This window comes from Hyperolius riggenbachi, chromosome 2 (genome assembly GCF_040937935.1).
Source record: "Hyperolius riggenbachi isolate aHypRig1 chromosome 2, aHypRig1.pri, whole genome shotgun sequence".
Taxonomy (NCBI): Eukaryota; Metazoa; Chordata; class Amphibia; order Anura; family Hyperoliidae; genus Hyperolius; species Hyperolius riggenbachi.
Genome location: NC_090647.1, coordinates 123,674,105 through 123,695,240, shown reverse-complemented (window position 1 = coordinate 123,695,240; position 21,136 = coordinate 123,674,105). Strand labels below are relative to the sequence as shown.

At 43.2% G+C, this 21,136-nt stretch overlaps 1 protein-coding gene across 4 annotated transcripts in view; it reads right to left on the bottom strand.

The window, feature by feature from the left end:
• TMEM106C (transmembrane protein 106C) overlaps nucleotides 1-21,136 on the bottom strand; it is a 112,992-nt gene that overhangs the window by 18,518 nt on the left and 73,338 nt on the right. Inside the window, exons 1-3 of one of the 4 annotated variants that reach the window (XM_068267326.1) lie at nucleotides 20,823-20,962; nucleotides 4,366-4,585; nucleotides 2,433-2,496 (exon numbers count right to left, since the gene is read on the bottom strand). In XM_068267326.1, the coding sequence (XP_068123427.1) occupies nucleotides 2,433-2,496; nucleotides 4,366-4,564 (263 nt within the window). In that variant the 5' untranslated portion in view covers nucleotides 4,565-4,585; nucleotides 20,823-20,962. Of the gene's footprint in view, nucleotides 1-2,432; nucleotides 2,497-4,365; nucleotides 4,586-20,822; nucleotides 20,963-21,136 lie in introns of those variants that run through there. The other 3 variants (XM_068267327.1, XM_068267328.1, XM_068267329.1) reach the window with 3 other exon arrangements.

The following is a 21,136-nucleotide window of genomic DNA, read 5'->3' as shown; positions in this document are numbered from 1 at the left end:
AGCTAAAATCTATGAACTATTGGCCCTTTTTATCGATTTCCTGCTTTAAGAAGCCATTTTCTGCTAGGGAAGTGTTTTATTGTTGTGATTTCTTATCAGTGAGGGTTACACTGTAGTCTGACCCAGTCCTGACTCAAACATCAGGTATGTACGTGGCAGTTCCTGTCTATTTCTGGCAGAGAAAGAAAAAAAGGAATGCAGCCTAGTTATTTGTGTGCTAGGCACTGTACATACATGTCTATATCATCATGTCACCTCGGAGAACCTTTAATGTTAGCCCCGTTTGTCAATCATTAGGGCAACATTTCAGAGAACGAGTGCTGTACAACTCAGCTACAGCGGATTATCGTGAGGAAGGGACAATGTGGGAAGGAGGGACAATGTGCAGCAAACAAGCAGTTTGAGGGAACAAAAGACGACAAGGTGCTGGCTAAACGATGTCATGGGACAGCTGTACACACTAATTGTTTAGCCAGGACAGGCAGAATAGGGAGTGTACTGGGCTTAGGAGGAAGAGAAAGGAGAAAGAAGGAAGCAGCCAGATGCCACGTTACACATTTCTAAATGCTGGAATCTTTTCTAACTGTTTGAGTCATATAGGCACAGGACACAGTAATATCACCAAGATTTGTTTAAAGTGATAGGCTTCCATCACATGACAGCAATGTAAAATGCAAATCATAAAGCCTGAAAACACAAAGAGAGATTTCCTGTTAGTTTGTTGTATGCGGTTTACACTCCGCTTGTTCACTACAGTAAATGATACTGTGCCACTAAACTGCCTTTGTAGTGCATCTCTGTGGCACTGCTTGCACACTACATGTGATGTAAATGGTGTAGCTGAAATAGTGGATGCACCGCTAACAAGAATGTATACATGCTACTGTGTATGTATAATGTATGGAAAACCATATCACAGCACTCAGTATGTACAGCATAAAGGAAAGCTTGCACTAAAAGCAGGACACTACAGCTTCAAATGTGGCCAGACTGGAGGCTGCCATATTTATTTCCTTACCAGTGGCCTCTGGCCTGGCAGTCCTGCTGATCTCTTTGACTGAAGTAGTGTCTGAATCACTCAACAAATAAACATGCAGCTAATCTGGTCAGATTCTTGTCAGAAACAACACCTGATCTGCATCCGTGGGTGCAGCGCGGCTCGGGCCAGGAGAGTAAAGCGGCCCCAATGTTCTGGAGGTCCCAGCGAGCAGGACACAGGAAGGCTCTACAGGCTTCCCTCTTTTTTGGTGAGTACACATTTCTTAACCCGAACTTTGGCCCAAGTTCTCTGCAAACTTCTGCAATTTTAGCTTGAAAACAGTTGTACCTTTATAGTGGTGTCCAGTGCTGTCTGACCCAGATCCCTCTATGAAGTATGTCACAATAACTAGATTCATATCTGCGTTTTCTCATTTCCCCTCAGCTTGTTTACAAATTACCTTTTGATCAGAGCTGTGTATGAAGGAAATTAGGGTGGAAGACAGAAGAATCTGGAGCATTAGAGAGAACTTAGGACTCTCCAAGGCGAAGGCTTTTGCTGAGCTCTGTCACACAACAGTGATTTGGGTCAATAAATAAAAGTTATTTTGAATGTGATTTTCTCTCAGTTATGCTCTAGAGCACAGGTGTGGCGGGCCAAATGGGGCCCTCTTCGCCATTTTATGTGGCCCTCGAGAGCTTTAAATGAGCATCACTGTATGCAGTAAAAGAAAAAAAATTCACTGCCTTTCCAAGTAGAGAAGGACAGTGTTTCTGGTGGAAATAGTTTGAGCCAGGGTGCAGCAACAGCTCACACAATCTCCCAGCGAGGCAATTAACACGAGTCACTCTACTTGAATCTACACCTTTCCTATGCCATCTTCTTCCCGCAGAGCAGAGTAGCAAAGCAGTGTAATGTTTATCTGCTACAGCTCTGCGTTGTTTCTCTTCTGTTCTTCCTGGTACCTGCACGCTCTATACTTCCCTCCCTCCTCCCCATCACGTGACATGCATTCAGAGCCAGAGGTATGCAGGATAGATCATGTGTCTGTCAAGATTACAGGAGATCCTAGGCAACTTTGGAGCAGGGAAATAGTCAACTGCTCCATTGCACTACTCTGCAGAAGGGGAGGAAAATTCAGAAAACAAAAACAAAAACGCATTTTTATTAAAAAACACCAACAGAGAGCTCTATTGGTGGGGAGAAAAGGAAGGGGGGGGGGGAGGAATCACTTGTGTGCTGAGTTGTGTGGCCCTGCAGCGAGCCCTTAAAGCTGCAGTGGCCCAATTTATGAAAATGGCCTGGTCTTTAGAGAGGTTTAAAACCGCAGTCCTCAAGTGGTTAATGACTGTGTATGCACTTTGTTTCTTCTACCAAGTCTCCACTCATAACATCTGGCAGAATGAGAGAGTTATGTACACCTTGCTTTCTATAACACAAGGAGTAAACTTACGTTCTCTGTGGTTGCAGTCTCTGGTCACTGTATGGTATTAATGCAACTAACTCATTCACTTGTTCTAAAAGAGAGTAAAAAAAAAAAAAAAGACAATATTACACAGGTGCAATAAAATCTGAATGCCAACAGTAGAGAAAATGTACCATTTATTAACTGTGAGGTTTACTTTGTGTGGCTCTTCATCAGCTCCATTGCTGTATAAGAGGAAATCTAGGGCTTGTTTACACTGTTAGTTTTGACGCACTGCACACAGTGTGCAGCACGGTGGCGTTATGGTTAGCGCTCTCGCCTTGCAGCGCTGGGTCCCCGGTTCGAATCCCAGCCAGGTGTCAACATCTGCAAGGAGTTTGTATGTTCTCCCCGAGTCTGCATGGGTTTCCTCCGGGCATTGTGATGTAATGTGTCCAGGAACATTCTATTACACAACAGGTTCTATTGTGTCCTGGCCACCGCTGTCCACGCATCAACATACCACAATGCACATTCCATGCGTTGTGAACGCATTCACGAAATCGTGTTTGTGCACACATTCTGTGGTGTGAATGAGACCATACTGTGTACAAGGAAGACAAAGGCTGCTACTGCTAAACACGCGTCTTTAGGTCTTTGGTCGCTGACCTGGAACAAGCACACAACCAATGAAAACCTATGAGCATAGCTTTCAGAACACACTAATTATCTATACACAGGAGGAGAAAGTTGGGGCTAGCAAATCACTGAATAATTTGAACAGTTGTCAGTTAAGGTGGCCACACACCATACAATTTTTTAAATATCTGTTCAATTTAAGAATTGCAATCAATTTTTCTGACGGATTGTAACATTTCAAAAATATGACCAATGTACCACACACCTATGTTCAGTTTTCCCCCCAATTATGATAAAAATGATTAGAAACGCTGTGAAAATTGCTTGGGTGTGTATATTAATAAATTGACAATCTAACACACACCATACAATCTTTAGAGAAATTGAAGAAAAATATCTGGCATTCCGGATAGATAAAAATCGAAAAAAATGGGAAATCCGATCGGATTTTTCAGTCGAATGAAAAAAAAAAAAAAAAAAGCTTTTGATTTTTTTCTGGAGATGCGATCGTTTTTATCGAATTGCCGTAAAATCGGATCATTTTAATTGCATCGTGTGTGGCCACCTTTAGAGTGATCAGCTGCTAGAAGCAAAGGTTTGCTCATCCCAGCTTCTGATTCTGGGTGGAGGTAGTTACCATATTAGGGGTATTCTTTTGCCTCATCACAACCAATGAAGTCCAGCTGAAGTCAGAGGACTGTAGAAGTGTGACAAAAGAGGCACATGGTCAGGGTTGCGCATATGCCGTAGTCTCCAACTGCCCATGCAGCTGACTGCAGGAAAACAGACAGGACCGGACGAATACAAACACGGACTACAGGATGCTGGAGGACGCCCCAGGTAAGTGAAAATCCTCAAGTTTGAGTCGTCTAGGGTACAAAGGATTTTTACTTACCTGGAGCTTCCCCCAGCACACTGTAGTCTGTCAGCTCCCTTAATGTCCTCCTAGTCCCATCTGCTATAGGGCTGTCAGCCCCATAAATATGCGGACCGCGCATACACAGTAGTCCTCGATTGAGCCAAGTTGCAGGACCTGGCAGCACATCCTGCCACAGTACATGGCTCAGGATAGTGCATTCACAGTGCCCTGCACCCCACAGGTAGATGGCACACTACACAGCGGATCAGACTGGAAGGACATCGGGGGAGCTCAAAGACTAAAGGGAGTTGAAAGAAGCCCTAGGTAAGTAAAAATACTTTTCTCCCATTCTTTAAAACTAGCTTACTTTCTATCAGCTGATATAATAATAAAACAAGCTCTGCGCTGAGGACCTACATAGCCCAATGACATGATTTGTGCTTGGCGTAAACCCTGACTGGACATAGTTACTGCATTGATCACCTGTTGGGATGCACCCGGTGCCCTGGCAGGATGGACAGGTAATACTGTCTCGTCCAGTAAACTCAACATAGGGAAACTGTGCAATATCTTCCTCTCTGTCTCTTCCAGCCAACAGATCGTCATCCTCTTCAACATTTGTGTTATTAGCCTGCTTCGAGGAAGCCACACGGCTGGTATATGCAGACGCTATGGACCCCATCGTCTTCGTTCAGCATCTGTTCTGAAAACAGACATAAAAACACATCAATACATAAGAACCATCCAAGCTGAAAAGGAAGCCTGACAACTGAGATGAATGGGTAACATATGCACTATGCTACATGAGATGCACCAATCTAAGGTTTACAAATATGCAGCCTGTGTCACTGCTAAAGCATTAATACCATCATAGGAAGTTTTGTGATAACAGTATACAGATTTTAATGGAAACCACAATTTCAGAGTTTCCAAGTTAGATTGCAGTATATAACTTCAAAAATGTAGAATTCCATGAGCCTTGGGGGCCTTTTACACCAAATGCATTTTAAGAATCACAGACATGCAATTTGCTATAAGACGACCACAGTAGTGCATTCTTGTATGTAAACACACTGCATGTTTCATTTTGGCTGCTTCCCCAATCTAATGTAATTGGTTGGAAAACCACACATGAATGCATTGGAATTTCCTGTGCAATTTGTAATGTGGAAATGCCCCCAAAATATTTAAATTAGTGGGCTCTAGTGCCATTTTTCTGTTTGTTGTACAAACTCCTTACCCTATCAGAGGAATGGGGCGGTAAGGGGCAACAGCTAGACTTTCCTATGGATGGTGAGGAGGAGGAGGCGAGAAAGGGCAGACGATAAGGAATGAGCAGTGATGGTCACTGCGATGCAAATAATTCAGGCTAGATGCAGTTAGCAGAAACGCAAGCGTTGCATAAAAGGCTGCGTTTTTGCCACTAATTAAAGTCTATGGGCTGCATGAATAAACGCATATGCATTTTGTATGCAGGTGTTTTTAAAAACGCTGGTTTTGTTGCATAATATTCAAAAGCGCATCAAAAATGCACATCATGAAAGTCAATGGGAACGTGATGCGTTGCGTTCTGTGTTTTTTATGCATTTTTTTAAAAGAAAAGTTTTTGTGATGTATTCCCACTTCCTGTTGTCATCCTAGTGATTTGCATAAAACGCAATATAAAACCGCATACAAAATGCATATGCGTTTTGTATATGCAAACCTCAAACATAAAAACGCACACAAAACGCTAGAAAAACGCATATGCGGGAAAAAACGCAAACGCACTAAAATGCATACAAAAAACATGCACATGACGACCATTCACACTCTGTTATGTGTGCATCCAGCCTCAGAGTTGATGCAGGAATTTGTAAATTTTGTTGGCAAACTTGGCAGTTTGAACATCAACCAATTGAATCCCATCACGGCGGAATTCAAGTGGTCTAATGTCAAGCTGCATGAATTTGCATACAACATTTGCATAATCCTGCATCAGTGCTCATTGACCATCACTGCTCATTCCTAGTCACCTATAGCAACAGTATCATGATTGGTGTTAAAAGCACCCGAAATTCTCCTCTCTCCATTTGTCTCATTGGTTCACAAGTCCGCACAATGCATGATGCAAGTAAAAATCTTTTTCTCTCTTGTTTTTGCTTTAAAGAGGAACTGTAACGACAAAACGTCCCCTGGGGGGTACTCCCCTCGGGTGGGGGAAGCCTCCGGATCCTAATGAGGCTTCCCACGCCGTCCTCCGTCCCTCAGGGGTCTCGCTGCAGCCCTCCATGCAGTGGTGACGTCAATATTTACCTTCCCGGCTCCTGCACAGGCGCTCTGACGGCTGTCGGCTCCGAAGTAGGCGGAAATACCCGATCGCCGTCGGGTCTGCTCTACTGCGCAGGCGCAAGTTTCCGGCGCCTGCCCCGCTGGAGCCAGCAAAGGTAAATATTGAATCTACAGTCGGGTCTGTCGCCGGCTGTTCGGAGGGCTGCAGCGAGACCCCCGTGGGACAGAGGACGGCGTGGGAAGCCTCATTAGGATCCGGAGGCTTCCCCCACCCGAGGTGAGTACCCCCCAGGGGAGGTTTTTGAGGTTACAGAGTCTCTTTAAGCTAAATTCATGAGCAGATGACTGATCGTCAGCCTGAGCAGAGTTCTGTCTAGCCTGTGTACAAGGCTTTAGGGAAAATATAGATACAATGCAAACCAATATTGCTGCATGCTTTGCATGGAAAGAGGAGTTCTCCCCATTCCCCCGAAGTTCAGGACCCCCACAGAGCGATGGGGAGAAGTCTGGAGGATTTGTAAGAAGCAAGAGGTGCTGTGAAGATGCCTTAGAATACGGCATATGGCTGCTTGGGACAGCATCAACGTTACCATATATTCTGATATGACAGAGCCACATAGTCATGCAGATGTTTATCATCAGCGACAGGGCTGCTTTAACTTTTAGGAAATATTTCAGCTGCATTTTAAATAAGCAAAAATATAGATGGCTTTTTAAAATGCCTCTTATAAAATACACAAAACAAAATACATTACTGCAAATATTTGCGTAAAAATCATATCCTTTATTATAAGTATCAATGCGCATCACAGGCAATGTTGACATAAAAACAAACACATAGGCCTAGTGCACACCGGAGCGTTTCCGCTGCGGTTTGCGATCTGCTTGCGGGTGCGGATCCGCTAGGGTAATATATTTCAATGGGCTGGTGCACACCAGAGCGGGAGGCGTTTTGCAGAAACGCATACTCCCGGGCTGCTGCAGATTTTGGATTGCGGATGCGTTTCTGCCTCAATGTTAAGTATAGGAAAACCGCAAACCGCTCTGAAAAACGGCACTTCAGAGCGGTTTGCCAGGCGTTTTTGTTACAGTAGCTGTTCAGTAACAGCTTTACTGTAACAATACATGAAATCTACTATACCAAAACCGCTACACAAACCTGCAAAACGCTAGCTGAAACGCTACAGAAAAATAAGAAAAAGCGTTTCAAAATCTGCTAGCATTTTGCGGATCTGATAGCGGTTTTTGGTGTGCACTAGGCCTTCGGCCTGGTGCACACCAGAGGAGTTTTTCTGAGCGTTTTGAGTTTTTAAATCTGCTGCTGATGTTATTCTATGTGTCTGTGCACACTGCAATGAGGTTTTGTAAAAAAACCCATAGCATTACATTGGGAAGAGCTTTTGAAACCTCTAAAAGCTCTTCCCAATGTAATGCTATGGGTTTTTTTTTACATAACCTCATTGCTCCAGTGTGCACAGACACATAGGAGAACATTAGCAGCAGATTTAAAAACTCAAAACGCTCAGAAAAACTCCTCTGGTGTGCACCAGGCCTTAGAGCTTCAAGGAGTTGCTATTGACGTTGGTGCATGCAGGCCTCAAGATTTCAAGACACAAAAAAAAAAACCAAAAAAAGGCAGGGTGGGCTGGTGTAGCAGGTAGGGAGGAATGCTGCCAGAGATAGGACGCTCTGCAGGAGAAAGGAATGCTCATACTAAAATCACAATAAAAGTCATCAGCTCCATCCCCTGTATTTGCAAGGCTCTCTACCATATACCAATCTTAAAAGGTCATCATCCCACATGCTGCCTCCACAACTCAGACAAACACAAAAAGAGGAAGATAGTTCTCAGATACAGAAAAATATTACATTAGACAGTTTTTCAATCTATATAGCCAGAACTTGCATAGGGGTAAACAGATTCAAAAGATGATTGTTTTATATCCGAGGTCATTGTTTACCCATGTTCCCTACTCCCTTCTGCATAGCAACAGAGCGCATCACAAGCCTAGAGGCTTACCATGCGTTTGTACAGCATTCAAACCGTCACCAAAAGAAATAAGTTCTGAACCTAGTGGGAGTATGAGGTTTAAATAACTAGCTCCCGGATTCTGATAAACCCTGAGCAAGGTTCTGGGTTTCAGCCCTACTAATTTTGGTGACTACAGTAGAGTCCTGGTTATCCGGAACTCAATTAACCAGCAGTCTCACCCAACCAGTGTGAGTACTTTTCAATAGGGATGAGCGAGCGCAGTTCCACAAGAAGTGAAATTGCACCTGTGAGTGTGTGAGAGGAGAGCCAGGGCAGAAAGAGTTAAAGAGAAACTGTAACCAAGAATTGAACTTTATCCCATTCAGTAGCTGATAATCCCTTTCCCATGAGAAATCTTTTCCTTTTCACAAAGGGATCATCAGGGGACTCTGAATGGCTGATATTGTGGTGAAACCCCTCCCTCAGGAAACTGTGAGGACCATGGTGCTGACATTACCCTGTGGGAACCTTGTTGCATTGTGGGAAATAACAGCGGTTTCCAACTGCCAAAAAGCAGCATCTCCTTCCACTGGCATCACCTGCCAGCAGTAAAAGTGTCACCATGTGATAAATGTCAGAATGTAAATCAGGGAGAGGAAAGATTTTACAATGGGCAAACACTGACTAAGGCCTGGGGCGCACCAAAACCCGCTAGCAGATCCGCAAAATGCTAGCAGATTTTGAACCGCTTTTTTTTATTTTTATGAGGTGTTTTGCTAATTGCTGCTGTGGATTTCAGTGTACCATATTTCATATATTGTTACAGTAAAGCTGTTACTGAACAGCTTCTGTAACAAAACCGCCTGGCAAACCGCTCTGATCTGCCGTTTTTCAGAGTGTTTTGCGTTTTTCCTATACTTAACATTGGAGGCAGAAACGCCTCCGCAATCCAAAAAATGCCTCAGCCCGGGAGTATGCGTTTCTGCAAAACGCCTCCCGCTCTGGTGTGCACACCCCCATTGAAATACATTACCCTAGCATAACCAAAAAACGGCAAAAAAGCTGGTCGGTGTGCACCAGCCCTAAATAATTACAGTAAAATCTTGTTATAGTAAACCTAATCTGATATAGTAAATCTCTGGATATAGTAAACTTAGTCCTCGGGTCCCAGCAAATGTGTCTGTATAAATAATCAATGTATGATCAATTCTGATATAGTAAACTTCTACTTTTCCTTGTCCCTCTGAGTTTATTATAAAAGGGATTCTACTGTATTGTAAAAATTAAGCACTTTTTAAAATTACATTATTTTCACTGGAGATCCTCTTTAACTTACCTGTCCCGCCGATGCGCTGCACACTCCCGACACTTCCACCTTCACAATCAGAACTTTCTTTGTAGCGTCTCTAGTGTTGGGCATATGGGGGGCTCTTTTACTCCAAAAATTGCAAAACGCAAATATAAACGCTAATACAAATCGAAACACAAGAGAAACACAGAACTACAAATGCAAAAAACCACCAAACAAAAAAGAAAAACGAACCACATTCAGTATGATTGCATTCCCACTATTCCAATTGTAACTTTACTGTACTTGCGTTTGGAAAATAGCAAGCCCTTTCAAAAACAAAACAGAATGCACCCAGGGTGAAGTGGCCCAGGCACTATGAGAGATACTACAGCCCCCTATAGCAACTGTATGCGACAGTTGGCTGTGCCCTAGCAACGTGCTTGTGCAGCACTTGGGCCCTGAATTGTGAACCTGGTGAAGTCCACACCACAAAACACAGTTACTAAGCAATTGCTATTATGCAATGCGATTTTTGAAGGAATGTGCGTTTTTTGTACATTCATTCAAGCTGAAACGCTCTGAAAAATGTCTGATTTTCCGTGGGAACAACTTCATAGGGTGAAACTACACTGGTGTTCTGCCGGTCTGCAGGGGCTGGCAAGCACTTCGCAATCACCTCCGGTGTGAACCAGTCCTAAGGATAGTGTTCTGTCCCCTATGGATGACTCAGCAATGTACAATTCAGAAGAACCAGATATCCTGACTTTACTCATCCTCTAAGTCAGGGGTCCCCAAACTTTTTCAGTCAAGGGCCGGGTCAACATACTTCATACTGCTGGGGGGGCCGGAGTATACATGAAATGATGTAGAGAACATCAAATCAAATATAGCTTTATTGGCATGACCAAGCTTCAATAAAGGCATTGCCAAAGCAGGGGGAATGAGGGACATGGGATGGGATGGGGTGGGGGTGCAGTGAGTTAGCAGTTCGTGGACATTTGGGGGGGGGGGGGGGGGGAGGGGAAGTTTACAGTTCATTTTTTGCTCCTCTCAGTCTGTGGCATGCTGTGGTATAGTGTGCAGCAATTGTCACTGTGGATTTCTCTTTTAGTAGAATGCAGTGTTTTCTCTCATCCTCTTATGTGTGAAACATTACTAGATATTTTTACTGAAAAAAAAAGTTAAAATTTTTACGGCAAAAACACAAAAAAAATTTCATATTTTTGTTGTGAAAATTTACAAAACGCGCAAAAAGTAAATTTTTCGCTGGAATTTTCACTCAAAAATTGAATTCAACATTATTTCCATGAAAATTAATGCAGCGCAATATTGGCATTTTCGCTCATCACTAGGGCATACTATCTGCACTTGCTGCCTTGCAGGGCATACTATCTGCACTTGCTGCCTTGCAGGGCATACTATCTGCACTTGCTGTGGGAATGGGTGGTGCCAGCACTGCTATTCTATATGCAGGCTGGCAATATTTAAAGATGTCATGCACCACATCTATAAGTAATAGATTTTGAGAGTGGGGGCCAGTGAAAATGCCTCAGAGGGCCGCATTCGGCACGTGGGCCTTAGTTTGAGGACCAATGCTCTCAGTGTACAAGTCTACTAGCATTAAATATGAGAATGCATTTTACCATTGGTGATCAAATATACGGCATATGACTATTACAGGGCATCTTTCTACATTAGCCTGCACTAAAGCACTCAAGGATGCTGGTGATCTCTGACAGGTGATTATCTCTGCCACTGAGCCATGAATTCCGTAACGGGAATGACGTTTTTACCTCAGATTCACATCGAGCTGTCAACAACTATGCTAACAACTGGTGGATAATGACAGGGAAAGGGATAACTTCATCCAAGTCTAAAGAAAGCATTCATTGCTCCATAATAAACGCCACAGCGTGCTGCAAAATAATAATTTAGCTTGTGTGGCATTTCATTTTTTTTTTACAAGGCTGCAAAGAGCTATGGATGTGGTTGTAAGAAACACAAGTCACAGGATAATCCTGGTTACAGCAGCGTGCAGGATAAGGTGAGTCAGTACAGGTGGAACCTGCATTCTCGCTGGGTGTAGCGTAGCTAAAATATACCATACTGTTTTACTACTGTAATGCCAACTGCCTCAAAAGAATTAAATATAGTGATGTGTGGCAGGAACCAACAGTATTCACCTCAGCTGGCTCCACAACGCATTAGGGCTGGTTCACATGGGCTTTTTTTGAGCTTCTGCTCAGCGTCTCTTTCAAATCGCCGTCTTTTTTTTTTCATTTAAAAAATATCAGCGTTGAACAGCTAAGCTTTTAATGTCTTTTGAAGGCCTTTAATGGCTTTCAGTCCATCGCATTTTCGGGGAATTTGCAAGAAGTCAAGGGAAAGGGCTGGGATTTTACGGGCTTTTGTTGGCCTTCGTTGGCATTCAAACGCAACAGCAAACAACGTCTAGAAGCTGCACGTTGCTTTTGATACGAGATGCTGGGATCTACTGACAGGCTTTCATGAAAGCCTGCAAAAGCTTGTACTAAATGCTCCCATTCACTTGCATGGGGCAGTGCTCAAACCCTAAAAACATAACTTTTAAAACGATGCGTTTGACGCCCGCAAAGCATCTACATGAACCAGCCCTTAGATGACAGACAGGCTGCAACCCAACTCCACAGCTATGGACAGCCTTTACTTTAGCGTGGTAGGGTTAGCTTCATTATTTCAGAAAATCTGTATATGTAATAAGACCACAAAGTAGATTTATCTTGATAAGCACAGATCTGGAAAAGGCAGAGTATACAGTATATGTTTTATGCTTAGATTACAAAAACGAGGCCATCTAGCGTGACTCGTTAGGGCAAGCACAGTCAGCACATTTATATAGTCCAGCATAATACAACAATACAGCACAACTTGGCAGCTGCCGCCGGTCAAACAATAAGAACCAAGCTTCATTTGTACTGCGACCTTCACAGCAGCTCCACAAATGACACAAAAATACTGTCGTTATAGAAGCAGAGAACTAATAACAAGAACAGGGAAAAGTCACTTCACTGAAGTATCTACGCAACTTTCAGACATTTCGGTTTTTTACTACATTATCTAAAACTGGGAATTGTGCAGCTGATATTTACTAAGACAAACTGATTTTAGTTCAGCATTGCCTGTATCTTTGTATAGATCCCTTCCAGGGACTATTTTGTGAAGAATAAAGAAAATACCAGTACTAAAAATACCCTATGAGGAGATGAACTAGTCCAAGTGGTGTGGTGCACTATACAGGGGTTGTACTGTGAAATCTACATAACTGCTGTACAATTTTGCCTCCTAGCTTTCCAAATTTGTACTTTTACCACGCTCAGAACTTGCCTCTGGGGCTCAATAGGTCGATCTTTCCCAAGTACAGTTTTCTTTTAAGTCAAGTACTTCCTTCTACAGCCCAGCTGCTCTATTCACATGTTGTTTTTAACCCCACCAAACAAAAAAAAAAAAAAAACAACACCCTGTAGCTCCTTTTTAAAGTGGACCTGAACTCTTGCACAGGACAGATGGAAAACATAGGGAAATGCATCCTGTATGTGATAAAGGGGAAAGAGGCGCCCAGAGAAGATAAAATGCGCTAAAAACAAATAATGAAAAAAAAAGTGAGGTGGCTTACCTCAATGAAGACAAATTCACGTATTAATAGAATTTTATTGCACTGGCAACGCGTTTCGTGGGTGCATACCAACTTCCTCAGGCCAAATAGCAGTGCCTTTTAGTGCTTGTAGCCACAGATAATGCGCCTCTCATCCTGTATGTATTTAGAGAGTTTAGCCTGTGTTATGCCTCCTCATTTGTGTCTAATCACAAGTTGTAATTTGATCTCCCCCATGTCACATGACTGCCTATGGCAGTTAAGCCCATTAGAAAGCACAGGCTGTAAACAATATGTCTGCTTCCATGAATCAGGAAGTAGAAACTGTGCAGATTTATTTTAGGATGTGTATCAGCTGTAACAAATGTTTTTGTTTAAAGGTTATTATGCTGTTGTGTATCTGTTAGAGCAGAGAGGAGTTCTGAGTTCAGGTCCACTTTAAAGGGAACCAGAGGTGTGAGTGATAAGGAGGCTGCCTTTTTTCCCCCCTTTTAAAACAATACCAGTTTCCTGGCAGACCTGATCCTGTGTCTAAAGCCCCGTCTACACTATGAGACGTTGCAGCGATCCGGCGGCTCGATTAGCCGCCGGATCGCCTCTTCCGCGTGCCCGCTCGCCACATTCGATTCCCCGCTCGTGCCCGCTCGTCCCCGCTTATCTTCCGCTCGATTCCCTGCCATTGTCCCCTCGCGGGGAGCGAGCAGGGAATCGGCGGTGCGGAGATCCGTCCTGTCGGATCTCATCAATCGAGCCGCATCAGCGGGTGAAGTGTTTGCCACGTTCCACAACTCACTATGCTGGAAGGAGGAAGCGTGGTAGTGATCATGGAACGCAGCCAACTCTACTTCGCCTGTGACACGAATCAAATGCAGAGGATCCCGCGGACTTATGGGTCTCCCATGGTCACTCCTGGTGTAATCAAACTTGATTACCATTTCAATTCTGAGTAGTTACAAACTCGTAGCTACTCGGAAGACCATCACTGATCAGGTACTCTGTCTCAGCTGACTCAGGTTTTAATTGTTTAACATATGCTTATTCTAGGGTTTGGACTCAGGCACTACTTATGCCAGAAGATCAACAGGGCTGCAGGCAACTGGCATGGTTTACTGGGAAAAAAATATGGCAGCCACCATATGCCTCTCACCTCGGGTTCCCTTTAACCTATTTTGGTTCCTGGACGTAGTTTCTACCGCGGCCGATCGCACGCGTGCACGTGCACTCTCGGCCGCGGATTCGGTAGCCACGGAATCAATGTATCGGGCTATGGTGCCCGATCACTGATTCCTCTCCCCCGCTGAAGAAGCGACAGCTTCTCTCGGAAGCTGTGCTTTTTCTGGCTGTTCCCTTCCCGATGCGTCACTCTAAGCGTGTGCTACGCTTAGAGTGACGTCATGTAAAACTCATGGCCGCCATCTTGTGGCCAAAAAGTAATACTACACCTGTAAGAAAAAGAAAAAAAAAATTAACACACATTTACATTATAAATCTATTGTTTACCTCCCACCCTCCCAAAACTACCCAAATAAAATGTTTACTATAAAAAAAAAAAAAAAAACCATTACAATAAAAAAAAAAAAAATGTAAATATTTACCTAAGGGTCTAAACTTTTTAAATATCAATGTAAAGATGAAATATTTCTATATTTTTTTTATTTTAAACTTGTAAATAGTGATAGATGCAAAATGGAAAAAATGCACCTTTATTTCCAAATAAAATATTGTCGCCATACATTGTGATAGGGACATAATTTTAACGGTGTAATAACCAGGACATATGGGCAAATACAATACGTGAGTTTTAATTATGAAGGCATGTATTATTTTAAAACTATAATGGCTGAAAACTGAGAAATAATGAATTTTTCCATTTTTTTCTTATTCTTCCTGTTAAAATGCATTTACAGTAAAGTGGCTGTTAGCAAAATGTACCCCCCAAAGAAAGCCTAATTGGTGGCGGAAAAAACAAGATATAGATCAGTGCATTGTGATAAAGGCTAATGAATGGGAGGTGAACATTTCTCACGTGAAAACGACGGAACGCGAATGGGTTAAACAGCAGCAAAGTATAACAGGAGAAAGGCAATTCTGCTTATAAAGCAGCACCTGATAATGTAGTGGTTTTACAAAGTTTTAGAATAAAACTATAATTAGGCAGTACAATGATGTGTAAACACAAGCACCTGACGAATGCAATGAGTAAAAAGTAAACAACATTGTAAGCACTGCCAACTAATCTCATCACGCCTGATCTATCAAAGTAAACATGTTCCATGGTTCATTACATTCAGCTAAAACCAAACGCTGGGCACAGTTACAAAAATCCTAACTACAAACTCAGTACATGTATGATTGGTTTGCCAAATAGAGCATAAAACTTTCTTCTTCCCCTGTTCTAGCCTGAGAAATGGCACTGATGACTGCTGCGGTGCCTTCATCCCAAAATGTCTGTAGAAAAGAGGAGCACAGCATCACCAGGTAAAGAACTGGCCCCGATTCACAAGGACTGAAGAGTAGTGTAGAGCATCAGTGATCCAACAAACATGGATTTGATCCTCTTAAAAATATTGAATGCACTGCTAGGTGTCAAATGTTAGCAACCCTCACCTGGGTCATATCAGAACACAGTATGGATTACTAAAAATAAGAGTAAATGCAGTAACAGAGCAAACTGCATTAACATTTGGCAAAAAAAATCTAGAGCGATCTGTATTCTTAAAAGTTTTCACTGCTGGTGCCGCAAATGGCTGCAACTGTATGACTGCCATTTCAATAATTTTTTGCTATCCTCACTATGATTTGACAAGCGAGGACAGCCCACATTTGCCCACGCCTTTGTGATCGCACCCCCATGGCTGGAAGCATGCTGTGCAGTTTGAGGGCTTGTTTCTATATAGCGTGCTTTCAGGCACACTTATGGAACATCAAGGAGTGCGTAGACTGCACCGTCTGACGTTTCCATTTATGCGCTGCGATTCACTACCGAATCTCAGCGCATGGTTGCCTGCATTTCAGGGAGCTTCAGCCCACAACCCCATTCAGTATAATGAATGAGATCGCAAGCCCACCCCCTCGCTGGGAGCGACGCGCAGAACCACAGAGCTCCGTGCTGCATGGAAACGAGCACTAAGTCTTTATGAACTGCGCATGAACAGAATGCTCCCGGCCACGGGGGTGCGATTGAGGAGACGTGCAGCCTGGGTGGCAGAAGGCACGCTTGAGTGGATCAGAACCCCAGCAACGTACCTGGTTTTTTTTTGGGGGGGGGGGGGCACTAGATTAAGCCTCGGGTAACCTTTAATAGCAGGAGGGTGGAGTCATCTCCTTAATCTAATTTGTCCATGAACCTGGGACTTTTGTTCTAGTGCAGATAATAATGTTTTAACTATGAACTGGTTGAATCTTTGATAACCTATGAACATTTATTGTTTCTGTTGCCTATAGTCTGAGCGCAATTTTTCTGGCCTTTGCATCCTTTAATAGAGCTCTTGTAAAACAATTTCATCCACGCTTGCAGGATCACACGAGCTGTCCCTTGTTCTATACCTTCTGTACTCGGGGCCACTAAAGTATCATCCTCTTTACATCACCCTTCTAGCTCTCACACCCATTCATCAAGTTTTACGATCTTCACTATACAAGAACATAGGTGTTAAATACAGCCTGAGATGCCAAGATTGCATTGGGTAGTGACAGATTCTTACATCACCAACTTAAAATTGTACCCAGAGTGACATGAGGAGATAAACGTGTGTATGTACAGTGTCAAACAAGTTAATAAAGGCGTGTCTTTTTTTCCTTTTCCTGCCTGAAAGAGTTAACAGTCAGGCATGCAAGTGTTTCTCTCTTGAGGGATCCTTGTTGGATTATAGTGCAACCCTAACTGACCAGGAATTACAGCCATAACAGCAATTTCCTGCAGAAGAAAACTTCTGAGGGTAGGGGATAGATAAATAAGGTCAATAGTTCATGTATTTTCATTCTGGGACTCTTATTAGACTGCCATTGAGCAGAGACTATAAAACTTCAGAAAATGGTTATAAACAACATAAAACCATTGTATATCTAGTAATGGAGAGATAGAGAGAGAATACAATTGCTTATCTCATCAGTTTATTTTCACCTCGGGTTCACTTTAATTTTGATAGATTTCAGCAAAAATCTATTATGCATCATTTGAAGCACAAATCTTGTACTGCCCAGAGCAGTGCAACGCTATGAGGTCAGTGATCTCCCACCGATCCTGTACCGTGCCCCCTCCCAGTCCAAAATGAATAAAAAAAAAACAATCGATTGGATAATTTGGCACAGTAGATGTCCAGCAGATTTAATCAAACTGTCCATGGCTAAAAAGAAAAAAAAATAAGTGGCTAGACTTATAACGCAAGTCATTTCTATAAGTCTCCAAGCATCTACAGCAAGGATATCATCATTTATTCAAATAACATGAACTGCATTTTCTTTTAACAATGCTTTGCTATTATGTGATGAAAACAAAACAAACAAAAAAAAGAAAGTTAAAAAAAAAAAAAAAAAAAAACTCCTGCCTGGGTCATACTGAAACCCAGTGAAAGTTGCTAAAAGATTAGTAAATTAGCAGGTGTTTCATGATGTTAGAGGTCCGACACACTGGAGGTCTAGGCCCCTGCAGGAAGCTGTGTTACTGTGTACAGCCTGGCATCTTTCGCCATTGAACAGTACACTGTACTCAGGTATAGCTGTGCAACAAGTCTCTGTGCGATCACCGTACCGGCATAGTGCAAAACAGGCCTCAAGCATATCTGAAGCATTATGTGACGTGATAAGAAACATAGGTAAATGTACTAGCCCTATTAAGAAATTGTCTAATGTTCCTTTCTGTTTTCTAGTACAGTTAAAGTTAAAAGGGGAGCTGTCTATGTAAATCAGCTTGGGGACCAGCTTGTCAACATTCAGATTCCTATTTTTTTTTTTGTTTCAGGATTTAAAAAAGGATTTTGTATAAATAAGCAATTTTTTTTTAAAATTATTATCTAAAGCATGTATACACACATATTGGGCGGAGCAGTGCTTTTCAGCACAGGAAGATTTGGGGCGCAGCCGGCGCCACCATAGACTGTAATAGGAATTACAGCTATAGAGGCGCTCAGTGAGTAACGTCGGCGCCGTCAGAAGACTGAGATGAAGTTGCTTTTAAAACACAATAATTCGGCCTTCAGCAACCGCTGGAAGCAGAATTATATCATTCCCCCACTATCCATGGCGGTCTGGAGATGGAATAGTAATTAACACGGCCGAGACTTGTGCAGCAGCAGGATCAGCCATATACCGGCTGTATCCTGCGCCCAAGTCTACCGGCGCCGATTTCAAATGTATGCCATATTAGGTACTCCTATCAAATACCTGTGTCAAGGGGTACCTGAGATGTTCTCTAAAATAGGGAGTACTCATCAAGCATCATCCTTCATGAAGGGGTACATAATGTTGAGAAACCATGCTCTTGCAGATGCCCAGTCCTAATCTTGTGCCTGGCCTATCCCTCCCCTCCCCATCTAGTACCTTAAAGAGACTCTGAAGTCTCAAGAAAATCATCTTTTTATTTAAAAAAAATGTGTTTAATATGCTAGCCCTACCTAAACCACCGTATCCCTGCCGATGTAATCTCACTAAATCCCCCTAACTCCCCGGGGGGCAATCCGGGGAGCGCTTCCGTGAGAGGCAGAGCTATGAGTCGCAGCTCTGCCTCTCAGTGCGTCTATCAGCCCAGATCGCTGCCTCTCCCCCGCCCCTCTCAGTCTTCCTTCACTAAGAAGGGCGGGGGAGAGGAGGAGATCCGCCTCTGATAGACGGGAATGGAGGCAGAGCTGTGGCTCATAGCTCTGCCTCCTATAGCAGCAAAATCCACGACCAAGAAAGTCATGAATTTTGCGGGGGAGAGAGAGGGGGGATTAAGTTAGATTTCAGCGGCGGGGATTTGGCGGTTTAGGTAGGGCTAGCATGTTAAACACATTTTTTAAATAAAAAGATAATTTTTCTGACACTTCGGTGTCTCTAAGCCTGGCACACACTTTCAATTATGATTGGCAAATCACTGAACAATTTTTTCAACTCAATGTAGTTTGTGGGTTTACAATATTCAAACTCTGTTGACCCTCATACTACGTGGAGGTGGTAAAACTGTTCAGTGATTGACTAACTATGACTAGTTACACACCTTCAATTTTGATTGGCCAATTTTACAAGCCTCAATGAAGCAAGAGCTATATGGAAGCTGCCATATGTATTTCCTTTTAAGCAATGCCAGTTGCCTGGCTGTCCTGCTGATCCTCTGTCTCTAATACTTTTAGCCATAGACCCGTCACAAGCATGTAGCAGATCAGGTGTTTGACATATTGGTCAAATCTGACTGGATTAGCTGCATGCTTGTTTCAGGTTTGTGATTTAAATACTACTGTCAAATAGATCACCAGGATGCCAGGAAACTGGTATTGTTTAAAAGGAAATAAATAGGGCAGCCTCCATATCCCTCTCCTTCGGGTTCCCTGTAAGTACTAGGCAGAGGAGGTCAGAGATTTAAGGGCAGTGTGCACACCTTTGATGTTCAATAGGTTTAACATTCTACGGATGCTGTCCCAAAAGTGCTGCATGGTAATAATGCTGTGCAAAAATTGGGGTCCAATGTGTGGCAACAACAATACAGCATCACCTCCAATGTTGCTAGTGTCGAGCCAGCCCAGGTATGGGCAAACTTGGCCCTCCAGCTGTTAAGGAACTACAAATCCCACAATGCATTTGCCTTTATGAGTCATGACTGTGGCTGTCAGACTCCTGCAATGCATTGTGGGACTTGTAGTTCCTCAACAGCTCAAGGGCCAAGTTTGCCCATGCCTGAGCTAGCCTAACCCCAACCTTCCCAATGCATCACACTCACTTTACCTAGCTAATATCTATCCCTCATCTCCTCTGCCTTGTACATCAACCTAACTATACCTATCTAGCCCTAACCTCCCCTACCTAGTGCCTCACCCTAATCTACATAGCTAGCCGATTTCTATCCCTAACCTCCTATGCCTAGTACCCCATCCTAACCTTACTCTGTAGTACACATGGGGGGTAAAAATCGCCCAAATTGAATGCTGAATGACATATCTGGCAGTTAATAAAGAATCAAGCGGGTGAAACAAAAGATTCATGATGATTCTTGTGTTTTGAACCAAGATCACGACAGATCACATCGGCAGATAATCATTCATATGGCAGTGTGTGCAGAGCTATGAACAGTTATCAAATGATGGGCCACAAAGTCTACTGTGCTTGTTGCACGTTCACTTGAATATCTTAAAATTGATAGATTGTGGAACGATTCTTCATCAGCTGATTCCCATAATCTTTCAGTGCATACGTAGCTTTACATCATAGCATTATCTATCCCTAACCTCCTATGACTAGTACTTACACCATAACTTTACCTAGCTGATAGCTATCCATAACCTTATCTGTCTAGTTCCTCACCCTAATCTTAACTAGCTGATATCTAACCCTAACTGCCCCTACCAAGTACCTCACTGTAATCTTGTGGTAGCTAGTTGATGCCTATCCCTTACTTCCTCTACCTAGTGTTCTATCCTAACCCTTCCTGGCTGATATCTAGCCCTTACCTCTTCTGCCTAATAACTCACCCTAACCTCTCCTGCCTAGTACATACATCACAGCCTATGCTAACCATTTCTCCCTGGTGCAGGTGGCCCAGCACGTTGTACACAGAAGTGATATACAGAGCGGATTCACTGACTCACCGGCAAGTCAGGGGTAGGCAGGTGCCGGGGACCCGCTTCAGCAGATACCGCAGATCTCTGGATATACACACACAAGCTCTAACCAGAAGGAATCCCAGGCTCCAAGCCCCGCCCACCTGGCCTATGCGTCACCTCGTGACCGGAAGAGGAAGCGTTCTTCTTTGTTTACTAGTGGCTGGCTTAGTCAGGACCAGGGTAGACAGTGCAATGACGCTGTATAAAAGCCATTGCTGATCTGTGATGTTCCTTCCCATATTTCTCTCATAAGGCTGGCGATAGCCATAGCTTCTCTATGTATGTAGTGTGGAGTCCCT